Here is a 14,895-nt window from a genome sequence, read left to right on the forward strand (position 1 = left end):
CAACCGTCTCTGGAGGAGGGGATCCCTCTCTGAATTGCTCCTCCCAAGGTTTCTTCCATTTTTTCTCCTGTTGACAGTTTTTCTGGGAGTTTTTCCTTGTCTTCCTTGAGGGTTTAGGTTGATTGAGGGGCAGTTCTATGGGCGTATGTGAAGCCCTCTGTGACATACTTGCATGTAAAAAGGGCTATACAAATAAATTTGATTTGATTTGGTCCGCTGCCGTCTAAGGTCTGAGACCTCCTTCTCCTGCAACCACTGCTGAGATCTCGCTGTGTGTTTTACTCTTCCAGGCAATGTAGCCCTCATTGCTGTCTGCATCAAAAACGTGTTCCTGAAGGCAACATCAACAAAGTTGGAACTGTTAAGAAAGGGAGTTAGATTAACTAACTAAAGTTTGGGAGGAAGATAGCGCACCAAGACTCCTCCTCTACTCCAATCAAGCAACTCGCATCAGCCTAGCGAAAGCACGGAAGAATGCGACCAAACTCCCCGTATCAATTTACGAGGTTTGTATGAAGTGTCTTCCGTTGCTCTGGTCCTTGTGCTAGCATGTTTGTCGTCGCCCTCCCCTTTTCTCTGCTTCTCCCTGTCATCTATACAGGCTCCCCGGGGGATCCGATCGAGCCGCTGCTCGGCCGTGACCCATAAGGACTCTCCGCCACACACCGAGTCCATACCCGGTAACTATACATGCACAACTGGTAACTCACCTCCATCACCATTCTCTGCATCCCCTAATCACACTCTCATCCTCCCAGGAACCCAGGCCCGGCTCTGCTACCGGCCTCCATCAGCACCAGGCTCGGCTCTGCTACCAGCCTACACCAACGCGCGGGGGGGCGACCGACCGACCATGTAGAGACAGAAATTACATGCCGTCATGTAAATAAGATAAATAGCATAAAGCCATTTAGTTTGTTTAATAAAAGAGCAAGCTATAGATCTGTGATATAGGAATGGTAACCTTAAATTACTTTTTTTGTGATCTGGCGCTATATGCAATTTCTTTTCATTATTCTAATTTTTTTTTACAAAATGAACTTGAACTTCCAGGGGGGGCGGGGCGCCGCCCTAATATAATGATAGGGGAAACACTGCATTGCACAGTCAGTCGGTGAACAAGTTTAAGAAAGCTTTATTGCTTGCGGCCGGCCCACAAGGAGACAAAAACAAAACAAGCCATTGTGCTACAAAGTTTGTCTGCTACCATGTTGTGCTAGCTAGCTATTTAAACAGACCCGCTCTTGACAGTCATTGGTTAAAACAAAGGCATGCAAATGTCCCATTGGCTCCCTTGCATAGACCTGGGCCCCGTTCGTCGTAAGGGTTGAAGCTAAGTTAATCAATTGTCCCTTTAGCCCGTTAACATTAGCGAGATGAGTGAGAACAGCAAATATCGGTTCGTCAACGGCTGATCCGCATCCAAATCATGTGGTTAATTTCAATCAGGCTAAACTTATCAGGGAAATTGCACGTGCACGTCCTACTTCAAAAGGCAGGAAAGGTCGATCACAAAAACCGTGATTTTCTAACGGTATTATGGCGGAAAAGACGAAAGAGAGAGCGGTGATAGGCTATTCTCGCCATCCGAGCAAACTATTATGAGTCTCTAAGAAGACAATAAGCATATTATCATGGCTAAGTCAAACACCGCTGCCAGAGCAAGACAAGCAGCTTGGCAAAAAATTGCCGATAAGCTAAATGCGAAAGTTTTGGGGAAATGTATAGGCTCATCTTAAGTGCCTCGTTACCCCAATCAATCAGATCACATTTCTTTAAATGTGCCTGCTGGTATAGGCTTGATGGAAATTAATAATCGAATGAGATCTTGCTAGCAAAAATAATGATCTCAACTCTTTCAGAATAAGTAGGCTAGATAAAAACAAGGCCAAAGAGTATCTAATTGATACGAATTCATAGACAATTATGAGGATATATGTAGGCTACTGCGCTTATATCATGTACTATATATGTGTATATGCATGTAGGCCTATGTGTAAATCCCTCTTTGATTTCATTGACTGGGACATGGCCAGGGAATATGATGAATTGATTCATCAGCTGGTTAAGCGGCAAGTACACTTTTCTTACAGCAACTCATGCTGCGGCTTTGCCAATGTTTTCTGCATCGCCTATACTGCATAAAAATGTAGCCTATAGCCTACCTGACGCAAAAAACCTCAAGGCTATGCAGTCTGAAGCACAGTTAAAGTTTCAAGTAGCTTTATTGTCAATTTCTTCACATGTCAAGACATAAAAAGGACTCGATATGACGTTTCCCACTCTCCCACAGTGAAACATATAAAAAGCACAGGCACAACAGATAAGACAAGACATTTCGTAAAACATAGCGTTACATATTCACGTACAGCAGCATAAGCTAATAATAAAGCATTAAGCCTGCTGCGGCGTGTGATATTTGCAATGTACGGCCCGAGAAGGTCTTGCAAATAAATGAGTCCTTGTCGGCTGAATCGATATCGCTCAAACAAGAACTCATCCGTGTGAAATAAAGGATCTTGGCAATCGCGAAGAACTCTATTGGTATGGAAAGCTAATCTAACTAAAATATAGCTCCTTGGTCAACTGGGTCTCTCAAAAAGGGAGCTGCCATGTTATTTTCCGGGGGTGTGGCAAGCTTATCCATCTACACTTACGTTAGCCTGCTCTGGAGCAGGTTAGTGCTAATTGATATGTTACTATGGTGATTTATCGAAAGTTGCTTCCACGAACCAAAAAGAGGGGCGTTTTTTTATCTTAGCCTGAAAATTAGCTTGCTAAACCGCGTAGCGAGCTACGACGAATACCCCCCTGGTGCGCGTGTGTGCGTGCGTGTTCGAGTGTGTGCGTGTGTGCGCTCTCTGACCCCTCTAAGCTTGACCATCTCTTTTATGGCCTCTCCAGTAAGATAGTGATCAAGCCCAGGTTCCCTTTTACGTAAGCCTAGTGTTACCCAGAGTTCAGATTTGGGGGTAGGCCTCTCTGCACACAAGGAATACTGAACACAGAATCATTCTTATACAGGATAACAGTTACATCTTTAACTTTTCTAACATTTACCTACCCATATTTTTCAAACATATCAGCAACAAAAATGTTGACAAGATTGCGGCGAAAAACGATGGCATCCTTCATCCCTGCCATCGTTTTGTATTCTTGAAGAATCTTCTCCCCTCCTGGCTTTTGTTCCAGGACTCTTTGAACAAGCCTGCCATTGAAAAAATTGCAAAAAAAAAATAAAAAAAAATCAAGCAAGAATACACAAAACAATTTGATGCTACTTGTGGTGTATGTACTGTGCCCCGAGACACACTGTAGACTAAATGGCCCAAAAGACAATCTGTAATGCTTTGGGGAAAGGCAATAGGAATAGCATTAGGATTTATGCTTGATGTTATAACCTGCCACTCCAATTCTTTCAAAATTACAGACAGTACCATGCTGTGTCAGGCTTTCTAGTTAGTGCCAGAAAGTGAATGAGGAAGGATTGGCATGGAGAGGAACCATTCACCACTCTCTTCTGCTCTACTGGAGCATGGCTGTGAGGTTGGAATTGAATAATCCCTGTTGTTGCCTTGCATATAGTTTGTCAAAAGTAGTTCCTCTAAGGGCACATTTTCTCCACATATCTGGTTCTTGGCTACATTTCACATTGTGATTACTTAACTCATAGATGTTAAAGATGGCTAATGTTTGTCCAGGTAAATGTCATCATTTCTAGTGTTGTTTGGCATTTCATGAGGTACTTATAAATGTGTCCTTAACACTCGCAATATTGTGTGAAAACTTTCTACACTTAGAATAACTGGAATATGTAATGAAAAGGTTTTTTTTTTTAAACAACACCCTATATTTGTCAATTTTACATCATAATTTACTTTGAATGACATGCCCTCTTCTGGTATGTCAGTTTGACACTGGTAGTGGTCACAGTGGACTGACTGATGAAGTGGACACACTTTTCTGCAACCTTCGACCCCTTGTCCTCGATGTGTATTTACTTTATGGCTGACTGCTGCCAAATCGGAGTTGACCACAACTTCAGGCTCCTCACATGTTGTCTGATTGTAAATCAAGTGAAGTATTTAAAGAAATCAGTTGAACAACAGTCTTCCACTCCTGGATTTCACCATGCGCGGGTTCCTGCTCTCTCTTTGTGTAGCCCTTGCAAGTATGTTTCATTCATAATGTAAAATGTCATTCATTTAGCAAAAAATACTAATATTAACTACTTGAATATATTTTCTTTTACTTCTAATTTTCAGTCTGTGAAAACTATGGTGAGTATTACCAGTTTTGTTGGTTATTTTGATTAAGATCAAGTGAGTCTGTTAAACCTTATCATGTGTCTATTTTGTTCCACAGAACCAGGCCTTAACCCCAAAAAAACCTATGAATACAAATATGAGGGATCTGTGAATATTGGACGAGGCATGCCAGAAATGGCAGAGTCTGGTGTGAAACTAATGTGTACAGTTGCAATTATTGGTGTGTCAGATCAAACCTTTCTTCTACAGGTATAAATATCATTACAATGATTATGCAAGACAATCATATTCTTTACAGTCATGAGTAATATATGTCTACTAATAAAATATGAAAAGAGTAGAACTTATTTGATTGTATACATTGTTGTAAATATATACATATGTGAAAAAGATTTGTCTAAGCAGTTGACAAATTATTTTAAGGTTTCTGACGTGGATTTTGAAGAATTCAATGGCATCCAGGGGAAGAACACATTCAACGCCTCCCCTAAACTAACTAAACGGATGGCTGCAGAGCTTGCCAAACCCTTCATGTTTGAGTATGCCAAGGGACAAGTTGGTGACATTTATGCCCCTGCTGGGATCCCTGACACCATTGTCAATATTGTGAGAGGCATCATTGGATTCTTTCAAGTCACGGTCAAGACCACCCAGAGAGTCTATGAGCTTGAGGAGGTAATCCACCTTAAACTGAATATACAATCAGTGTCCATCCACCTTAATACTTTTTGGGAACCAACAATATAAGCCGGTATTTTTGTAATATTTGTACCTGTACCTACTATTTGTAACAGGCTGGTATTCATGGATTGTGTCAGAGTATCTATGCTATTGTGGAGGATGTTAAATCTAAAGATTTGGCCATCACCCAAACTGTTGACATCAATAACTGTCAGGAAAAAGCAGCACTCTACAGAGGAATGGCTCTTGCGGTTGAAGACAAGATGTCAAAAGAGGTTTGCCACTAACCTGACTATTTGAGGAGTATGAGCTGTCTACTTTACACTAATTCAAAAATACTTGATTACATATTCTAACATATTGTATGTACTATATGGAAAATGTGTGTCCCTGTAAAATCTGTGTTTTGTGTCCTACTTGGATGTAGAGAGGTGATTCCATATTTTCCACAGTGAGATACATCTATAATGTCAAATCAACTACTGACGGAGGTCTAATTACCAATGCTAATGCCTTGGAGCGACAACATTTCTCTCCCTTCAACGTGAAGGGTGGCAACTCCAAACTGCAAGCCATGTATGACAATTACACAGGAATCTTTTTGTACAATACACTCCAATAAATTGCTATTATACATCAGGTCTGTTAAACCTTACAGGACACAACCTCCAAAAATTGATTGTTGAACACTTTGGAATGGGCTTCGGCAGTGGCATTTTTGTACTGGCATTGATCAGAGGCAATATACTGTAAATAGACTTATGCCCATTATAAGACTATTTTCTTTTTCCAGTTTCAAATGGTTATCCTCATACCAAACCTAATCTTTTAGTTTAGATCTCTAAACTTGTTGACTTAACACTTAGGTTAAAACACCCCTGTATCACATATTTTGGCTAATGTTCTTGTACCTAAGCAACAATATGAGGTATATTTGTGTACCCAGAAATCTGAAAATATTGTGAACTGAAATGACTGAACTGAAATGAAGTTTCAGTGTGCAATAAGGTTGCTTTTATGTATTTTCCTCAAGAAAGGAACTGGTGCTGCTGGGGGTGAAAGACACAGGAGTAGCCCCTAGTGTTGTTCCCATGCAGAACAGAGGGAGTTTGGTTTACAAGTTTGTAAATGAGCTTGCTCAAATCCCCATTCTGATGAAAAATCTGGATAAACCCATTCCAAAGGTAAGGGCTGTGTACTTTACATAATCATCTAGTTAAAGATTACATGGTTGACATGATTGTGTTATAATGTGATGGTATAATACATTTTTCAATAATATTCACAGATTGTAGAAATGATCAAGCGCCTGGCCAAAGCCAATATCTATCAGATTGACAATTTAACAAGTGAGGATGTTGTAGATGTGTACCAACTTCTGCGTGTTATCACTCTTGAAAACATGGAGGAATTGTGGAAACAGTTTTCAGGAAATGATGAACACAGGTGTGCAGTTTTATTTATTAAGAAATGTATTTTGTCTTTTTTATTTGAGCAGCTTCCTTCTTTGATTTGAACAACTAGCCCTAACCCTAACTTGAGTGTCAGGTTATGTGTAGATTAATGTTTACTAATGTTTATCCCTTTCTTTGACCAGGCGATGGTTTTTGGACATGATCGTTGAGATGACTGACGCAAAAGTCCTCAAGTTTTTAATAAACAGATTCAAAGCTGGTGATATATTTGCCAATGAAGCAGGACAAACACTCCTTGTTACCTTCAATCATCTGAATGCAGAGGCTGAGTTAGTTGAGACAGCGAAAGTGGGTTTTTTAACTTATGTTATGATATTTGCATATTCAGTTGCATACATTATATACATATATGTCTTCTTTACAGGAATTTCTATCCATGTCCTTCAGTAAGTCCCATCCTATGCTGTGGAACACTATAGTGTTAGCCTATGGCTCACTGGTGTACAAGCACTGTGCCTATACAACACCTTGCTCAGTGACTGCTGTTCAGGTAAATTTGACATTTGCTGGTAAATCTCTTTCAATATCATAGTTAATTAAATACATGCAAATATGTATCTGTTTGCTAATGTCTTTGGTTAAATTCTTCTGATGTCTGTTTGCAATAGCCTTTGTTAGACTTGGCTGATGAAAGCCTGAAGACAGCCAATGAGATGGACATGATCATAGTGCTGAAGGCCTTGGGGAATGCAGGCCACCCCTCCAGCATCAAGACTATAATGCGCTTTCTCCCTGGCGTCGCTGCTACCCCTGTGGACCTCCCAGCCCCAGTGCTGAGTGCAGCCGTGCAGTCTATGAGACACCTGGCTATTAGAGATCCTCACAGTGTAAGGAAAAATTGTCAGTCTCTGATGCTGGTTGTTCAGCACCTATTTCAAGGCAGTATTGTGAATAAGTGAATTGATGTTCAGTATATCTTAAAACACTTAAACATATTCTAGAATTACTTAATCTGCTTGTAGGACTTGAAAGGTTGTTATATGAAAATGAGTCTGCCTGGCAGAGTGGCACAAATTATTTTGAGTCAAAGCTCCCATATGTTCATAAATATGTGTCTATGTTTGTGGTTCCAGGTGCAGGACATCACCCTAACCTTGTTTGTGCAGAGGGAACTTCCTACTGAGATACGCATGCTGGCCGTTATGATCCTGTTTGACACTAAGCCACCACTGTCTATGGTGTCAACAGTGACTACATTTCTATTAGAGGAGACTGACTTGGATGTTACTAGCTTTACTTATTCCCTCATGAAGAGTATTGCTACATCCAGGACTCCCGACAACCACTTCCTGTGAGTATTTCTTAGCACAAGATACACAATAATCATCTGTGTTATGTGAATTCAGTGCTTCTCATTTCATAAAAGTCTCTGCAGGAATCTTATCACCAAACTGAGCTGATATTAGTTATGGGGTTTAGTGTCATTGGGGATAAAATGTTTAGGTACGTAGGGAATATGAAGGGAAAGAGACTAACCCAAGCTATTTGGTGGCCTTGTCTTTGAGCACAAGCAGACACCTAGACTAGGGCAATGTTGTTAAGTGCCTATTCAGTGTGATTTATATTGATAGAGCATAGATCAATATTTTGTGTAGCATGTGGCTGAATGTTGGAATTATTTGTTAAAGACATTGCTTAACAATGTTCCATGTCAGTGTCACTTAGTCAGTGTCTGTAATGAATGTGATTGTGTGACAGGGGAAAGCATGAACATTTCATACATTTCTTTGACCAATAGATGCTGATGAACCATCATAAAACACAGATCGTTCCTTGGCATTAATATCACTGTAATGCTGTTGGAACTGTGCACTTCTAGTCCTTGTTTATCGACTGCAATTACTGTAAGCTATTTGAACATCACTGTGGTTAAAAGCATGTGCTAAATTAATAATTATGTATATAACTGTAACTATAATCTAAATATTGCCCATTGAAAGTAAAATATAAATATGTGCCCTAACCCTATAAGTTAATTTATGTGAATATATATATATATATATATATATATATATATTTTACTATACACACAGATCAACCATAACATTATGACCACCTGCCTAATATTGCGTAGATCCCCCTCTTGCCGCCAAAACAACCTGTCGACAATATTAGGCAGGTGGTCAAATTGTTATGGTTGATCGGTGTGCAGGCCGATTATGTAGATGTTACTAACTTCCACTGATACATTAACATGCAACTCTAGCTGTGACTGAGGAATGAACATAAACAAATGTGTAAGCCGGTGACAAGGCCATACATCTCTACAATTCAGAATTTAGATTTTTTTTGTGTTTGTTTTATATAGATCGACAGCATGTAATGTGGCTGTGAAAATCCTGGCCCCTAAATATGGTCGTCTTAGTTTCCGCTACAGCAGAGCTATGCGCCTGGATTGGTTTAATGGTAGGTTCAAATAAACTGCATGGAGGAAAAGTTAGCCCTGAAGATTTAACTAAATGGTATTTCTTGGCATACATGTTCTTGTTTCTTTTTCTAGTCTCCACAGATCCTTTAAAGTTGTTAGTTTTTATTCCTTTGTCAGTATGAAAGGCTAATGCCTCTTTGATTTCCAGATGACTTACTCATTGGCACAGCAATGGAGGTATTTATGTTGAAAACGGCTTCAACCTTCTTCCCAACAGCCATCATGGCTAAAGGAAAATTCCATTTCATCGGCAGAATATTGCAACTTTTGGAGGTAGATTATTTACATAAACTCATAATTTTTTCCTTCACAAAAATTCCTTCACAGCTTTCACACATGTTTATGTCCTACAGTTTGGTGTCCGTACTGAAGGAATCAAAGAATTGTTTGAAAATATTCCTGCCTTCAAAGGAGACCTCAGTCGCAATGACTTGGCGATCATCCTCAATGTGGTGAGTTTTTGTCTGTCTTTTCAAAACATATTTCATACTCTGCTTAGTCCTTTCATTTGATTGGTTTAATGTTTAATTAAATAAAAAGTATGTAATTTCTAGATGAAAAACTGGGAAAAATTGCCTACTGACAAGCCTCTACTGTCTGCCTATTCACGACTCTTTGGTCAAGAGTGGTTCTATGCTGCTGTAAAGACGGATTTTCTTCAGAAAATAATTATGGTAAGATTTCAAGTCATTAAACTTCCAAGGAACTCACAGCTTCACAACCTCATTGGGTATTGTGACAAGACCCTATTATATGTCACCATGAAGGGTCTCATCTTCGTTTTTTCCTTGCAGGCTTTTAATTCCTCAGCAGGTAAAGAGAGCCCAGTCTGGACAATGATGGAAACTCTTCAGAAGGGGATGTCATGGCATTGGACAAAACCCTTTCTTATGTTCGAAACACGCTACATCCAAGCCACCACCCTTGGTCTACCACTCGAAATAAGCAAATATTACAGCTCACTAACAGCAATTACTCTAAATGGTGAGCATATAATACCTATGGTATGGCATATGGGTGCATAATTGCATTTGATGACCAAATTATCACACATTTGTTGTCAATTATGCAGCAAAGGCCGGAATCAGTCCACCACTGACAGATCAGTTGGGGCCGCTGCTGACCTCCAATATTTCCCTGGAAACAGATGGCTTTGTTGGGTGAAGTATTGTCCATACAGTAGAGCAGCTACATTAATTATGTATTTATGCTGGGGTCAAATCTTAGTCTAGTATGATGTGCAATGGAACTGAGTGTGTCTAATTTGTCTTTTCAGAAGTACCAAGGATAACTTTGTCTTTCATGGAATCAACACAGACATATTCCAGTGTGGAACGGAACTAAAGAGTAAAATGATTTATTCCATGCCGTGGAGATTTAATTCAAAAATCAATGTTAAAAGCATGAAGTTTGAATTTGATCTTCCTACTTTGAAAAAGGACACAGAGTTATTTTCCATCAAGTATGTACATGGAAAACCTAATAATACATATCCACCAATTTTACAATTAACATAATTAACTCAAACCGGTATCATTGGATTTAAATGAAACAATATTCTACTTACTATTATCTAATTTTATGAAATAGCTTCAACATATATGCAGTCTCAAGAAATATTGAGGATCCAAGTTTGAACAAAATGACCCCAATGATGTCAGACTCGATTGACTCAGTAGAGGAAGTGCAGTCGGTGAAGGAGCCACTAAACTCTTCGGACCAACAGAAAATTGTACAGTAAAATTATTTATTGTTAAGTTACAAGGTCATTCTGAACAATGGAATTCTTCTGACATTGCAAGCAATAGATGCAGGTGAGTGAGGAAGGAAACAAAACTCAGATCACTGAACATACTTTATTCATCTGAACAGATTGTCAAATCAGATATCTACCAATCAAGGTCAAATGTGTGTGCTGAGGCTAAACTCTATGGGGCAGCTCTCTGTTTTGAGTCTGAGGTGAAGAGAGCACACTTCATTGATGAGTACCCTCTTTACTACTTCTTGGGATTCAGTCACCTTGCATATACACTTCGAACAGGTACCAACAAAAGGCCTTGGAATTTCAAATATTATTTCTGCATCACTTGTAGTTAGACGATAAGAATGGCATGTGAAGATAACATTTTACTAGATACCTTATCTCTCTTCTCTCAGTCCAAGCGAACAAACTTGTTGACAAGATTCATATTGAGATCAGTCCTGGACGAGACAAGCACGCAGTGAGTGCATGGCAACACCCAAGGCGTTTTTCCAAGGCTCACACAGTAAATACTTTACTTATATTCATGTTTGTGTCTACAGGCAGCAGCCAGGCTCTCCTCTGGCTCCTCAAGCAGCAGACATAGTAGCAATGAGCCTGTTAATGCCAAGGTAATAATAAAAAACAGTTAAAAGCACAACACAAAAATACATGTCTTTCTTACTTGTAATCTTAATTACATTAGTGATTTGATGAAATAGTGCATTAGAAACTACATTGTTTGCCACACTTTCTTTCCAGGTGTGGGATGCTACTCCTGAGCTAGTGTTTAGCATCAAAGCTGTGGCCATGGATAGCAAGGATAAGCCTGACGGTTACGAAGCAGTCGTTTACCACACCACCACAACTCTGATGGCCAACACTGAGGTGATTGTGTCGCAGGTTGGAGAGGAGGCCAACTGGAAGATGTGCACTGATGTCAGCATGGACACCATTCATGGAGATTCCAAGGTAACACCGAAATGAGTTTGCAGAAATACTCTAATCAACACTGGTGTCAATGTCTAACCAGAGACTGACAATAACTGAGGTTTTGATAAAAACAATAACAATTCTACAGTAAGCGATGTAAATGGAGTAGTCTGTAAGCTGTAATTTCATTGTCTATTTGAACAGATGCACCTTAGATGGGGTGCTGAGTGTCAGTCCTATGAAATGTCAATGAACGCCGCCACTGCACACCTGCCTGGATTGAACCCAACACTGAAGGTCAAGATGCACTGGAACAATGTTCCAGAATACATGAAAAAGTTAGGCAAAAGGTGAACCCAGAAGGCTACAGGTTCAGATGCTGCTCTGATAAGCACTAAGCATCTACCATTCCAATAGCTTAGATTATATTGTCACTCGGAGTCAGGTGGCTGAGCGGTTAGGGAAGCGGGCTAGTAATCTGAAGGTTGCCAGTTCGATTCCCCGGCTGTGCCAAATGACGTTGTGTCCTTGGGCAAGGCACTTCACCCTACTTGCCTCGGGGAGAATGTCCCTGTACTTACTGTAAGTCGCTCTGGATAAGAGCGTCTGCTAAATGACTAAATGTAAATGAGAAATGTATATCCAAATTTAGCTTTAAAATATATATATTTTTAAAAATGCTCTGAGCTAGATGATGTTTAAGATTCAGCTGTGCCACTAAATAACTTGTACTGAACAAATACAACTCAAGTCCACAAGGACTAATCAGGAGTCAAAATGCTTTCTGATTGTGTTCTAAGATTCCAAATACTGTATAATGCATTAAATCGTGTATAAATTCCTCCCTCAGAGTTGAAGAGTACATCCCTGGAATAGCATTCTTTGTTGGGTTTTACCAAAAACATGAATCAAATATCAAACATGAAATTTCTGCATCCGTTGTGGCCACCTCTGCTGATTGTATGGATATGAAGATTAAGTTTCCAGAGGTAAGAAAGAAACTTTTAGTCTATGCACATTTAATTTACTACTTTTTATGACATATCCTATTTTCTTTCATCTCTTTAGCTGACAGTGTATCAACGAGCAATACCTCTTCCGTTCCAAGTGCAAGCCTATACAGGCAACGTAACTTTGGGCATGCATTAAGAGGAATGAGGTGAGTTATATTTCTAGGGGGAGTTGTTTTTGGAACTTTCCATGCTTAAAAAACGTGTATGATATGTGCATATTTATCTATAATATGTATTGCAGAAATACACAATTTCTGAGGACCAACTCAAACCTGAACCAAATTGGAGAACTTTACCCACCCTAAACAAATTGTATTCATAATAAGTTTTTCTTTTAACACATTTGACCAGTTTGTTGGGTATTCCATAATCTGATTTACATCTGATATGTTGTTTAATGGAAATTGTTTCTTTGGAAAATTATAGTCCACAATACCTGAACATATAATAGGCTTTCTTTAAGGTGTGTTCAAAACTATGATGTATGTGATCAAGAAACAAATATGAGTTTTTCATTATTAAAATTCAACCATTGGAAAAACAAAACGGAGCATTACTTTTCTTGAGATTTCCTGTATTGTATCCATTGGACAGTGTAGCTTGTGCTGATAGCAGATTTACATTTCACATGGCATAACATCCTGCATACTGCTGCACCTTCTGCTCAAACTCTCGCTGGAGGATATCAGACAGATCTGATCGATTTCTGTTCCTGTCACTGTTGTTTTTGAAACTGAACTAGGCAAGGCTAAATTGAATTTAAACCCTAGATTTTTAGGATGATAGACATTAGGAAAATAAATAATCTTTTAACCATAAAGCCTATATGCAATATGATGGCATAGTGGCACAGTGCAAGACTGCAAATTTGAAGGTTGCAACTTCAAATCTGTCATAATGCTTTAACGTCTAATTTAGCGTCTGCTAAATGCATAAATGTAAATGTAATACCAACCTCATTCTTAGGAAAAATCTGTACTACAAAAATGGATATTCGTAATGAGTACATGGATTGGCTGAATTTAATTTACATTTAGTCATTTAGCAGACGCTCTTATCCAGAGCGACTTACAGTAAGTACAGGGACATTCCCCCGAGGCAAGTAGGGTGAAGTGCCTTACCCAAGGACACAACGTCATCTGGCAGAGCCGGGTTCCCAGCCCGCTTCCCTAACCGCTCTGCCACCTGACTCCCGATTCACACGATTAAATGATTTTTGAGTAGTAAGATGATGATTATATTTACATTTAGTCATTTAGCAGATTTGATTTTATCTGCTAAATGATATTTGATTCAAACCTAAGGAAATGTATAATTACATTGCTTAAAATCAATTAAAGATGTTTCACACAAATTTATGCTTTGAAATGCATTGTTTTACATTTAGTCATTTTTAGCAGACGCTCTTATCCAGAGCGACTTACAGTAAGTACAGGGACATTCCCCCGAGGCAAGTAGGGTGAAGTGCCTTGCCCAAGGACACAATGTCAGTTGGCATGACCGGGAATCGAACTGGCAACCTTCAGATTACTAGCCCGACTCCCTCACCGCTCAGCCATCTGACTCCCTTTTAGGAGTTTTATTATGATAATTTAGTTTCTGATGATTTTTAGAATCAGAATTTGTTTTTATTGCCATGTAAGTTTTCACAAACACAGAATTTACTGTGGCAAGAAGGTCCATACAAAAAACATATAAGGATCTTAAATAAATAAAAAAGCGCACCGGACTGCCATCATCGGCGCCATCTTGTATTGTATACACTCAATAGGTAGGCTAGTGTATTTTCAGAATAAATAGAATGAATAAATATATACTAAATTGAGAGCACATGCTAGATTTTAAGAGCTGAACGTGAAGAGCGTTTATTAGATTGTTTGCGCTGGGTCAAACAAACTGTTTGAGAATCTCATGTTAATCGCAGGGCTGAGGGAATCAGCATGTTCAATTTGCAATTAATTGGGCGTGCTTGCCTTCGGCAAGAGCACAACCTTTGTTCTCTCACATATATATTTGGGTGTGCTTGCCTTCGGCAAGAGCACAACCTTTGTTCTCTCACACATATATTTGTTGGAATGCTGAAGTATTGTTCTTTGAATCTTGAATCTTATTATTTTTCTTCTATTTCTTCCGTGGCACCTTTCAGCGCCTTCAAATCTTCAGCTATTAAAACCGTTCAGCTATCAAATAATTCAGCAGTTTCAGGCCATGGGTGCTATCGCTTTTCAGCTTGGTACCTCTTATGCTTGAATTAATATAAATCAATATTCATAATATTTTTAACATAGGTTTCCAATGGAGTTCTTTCAAATCCTCTCAAACTTCTTTAAACTTCTTCAATTTCCAAATCCTTCTT

The 14,895-nt window shown here is 39.2% G+C and overlaps 1 protein-coding gene across 2 annotated transcripts; it reads left to right on the top strand.

Annotated features, from left to right (window-relative positions):
• The first annotated feature begins 267 nt into the window (after positions 1-267).
• On the top strand, positions 268-13,085 carry vtg3 (vitellogenin 3, phosvitinless). 2 transcript variants are annotated; one of them, XM_067229535.1, is made up of 29 exons: positions 268-680; positions 759-882; positions 4,266-4,280; positions 4,366-4,517; positions 4,692-4,943; positions 5,063-5,224; positions 5,377-5,525; positions 5,983-6,133; positions 6,238-6,395; positions 6,547-6,712; positions 6,789-6,914; positions 7,033-7,251; positions 7,498-7,715; positions 8,733-8,830; positions 9,001-9,125; positions 9,206-9,304; positions 9,407-9,526; positions 9,647-9,836; positions 9,925-10,012; positions 10,129-10,314; positions 10,443-10,584; positions 10,725-10,893; positions 11,010-11,074; positions 11,157-11,225; positions 11,356-11,565; positions 11,731-11,876; positions 12,377-12,515; positions 12,595-12,685; positions 12,781-13,085. In XM_067229535.1, exons 2-28 carry the CDS (start codon positions 873-875, stop codon positions 12,673-12,675), a joined length of 3,705 nt encoding a protein of 1,234 aa, XP_067085636.1. In that variant the 5' UTR covers positions 268-680; positions 759-872; the 3' UTR covers positions 12,676-12,685; positions 12,781-13,085. The 2 variants fall into 2 exon arrangements, with proteins under 2 accessions (XP_067085636.1, XP_067085637.1); XM_067229536.1 differs by lacking the exons at positions 12,595-12,685; positions 12,781-13,085 and having other exon boundaries at positions 11,731-11,823; positions 12,377-12,504.
• The last annotated feature ends 1,810 nt before the right edge of the window (positions 13,086-14,895 follow it).

The sequence above is a fragment of the Osmerus mordax genome, chromosome 26 (assembly GCF_038355195.1).
Source record: "Osmerus mordax isolate fOsmMor3 chromosome 26, fOsmMor3.pri, whole genome shotgun sequence".
NCBI lineage: Eukaryota > Metazoa > Chordata > Actinopteri > Osmeriformes > Osmeridae > Osmerus > Osmerus mordax.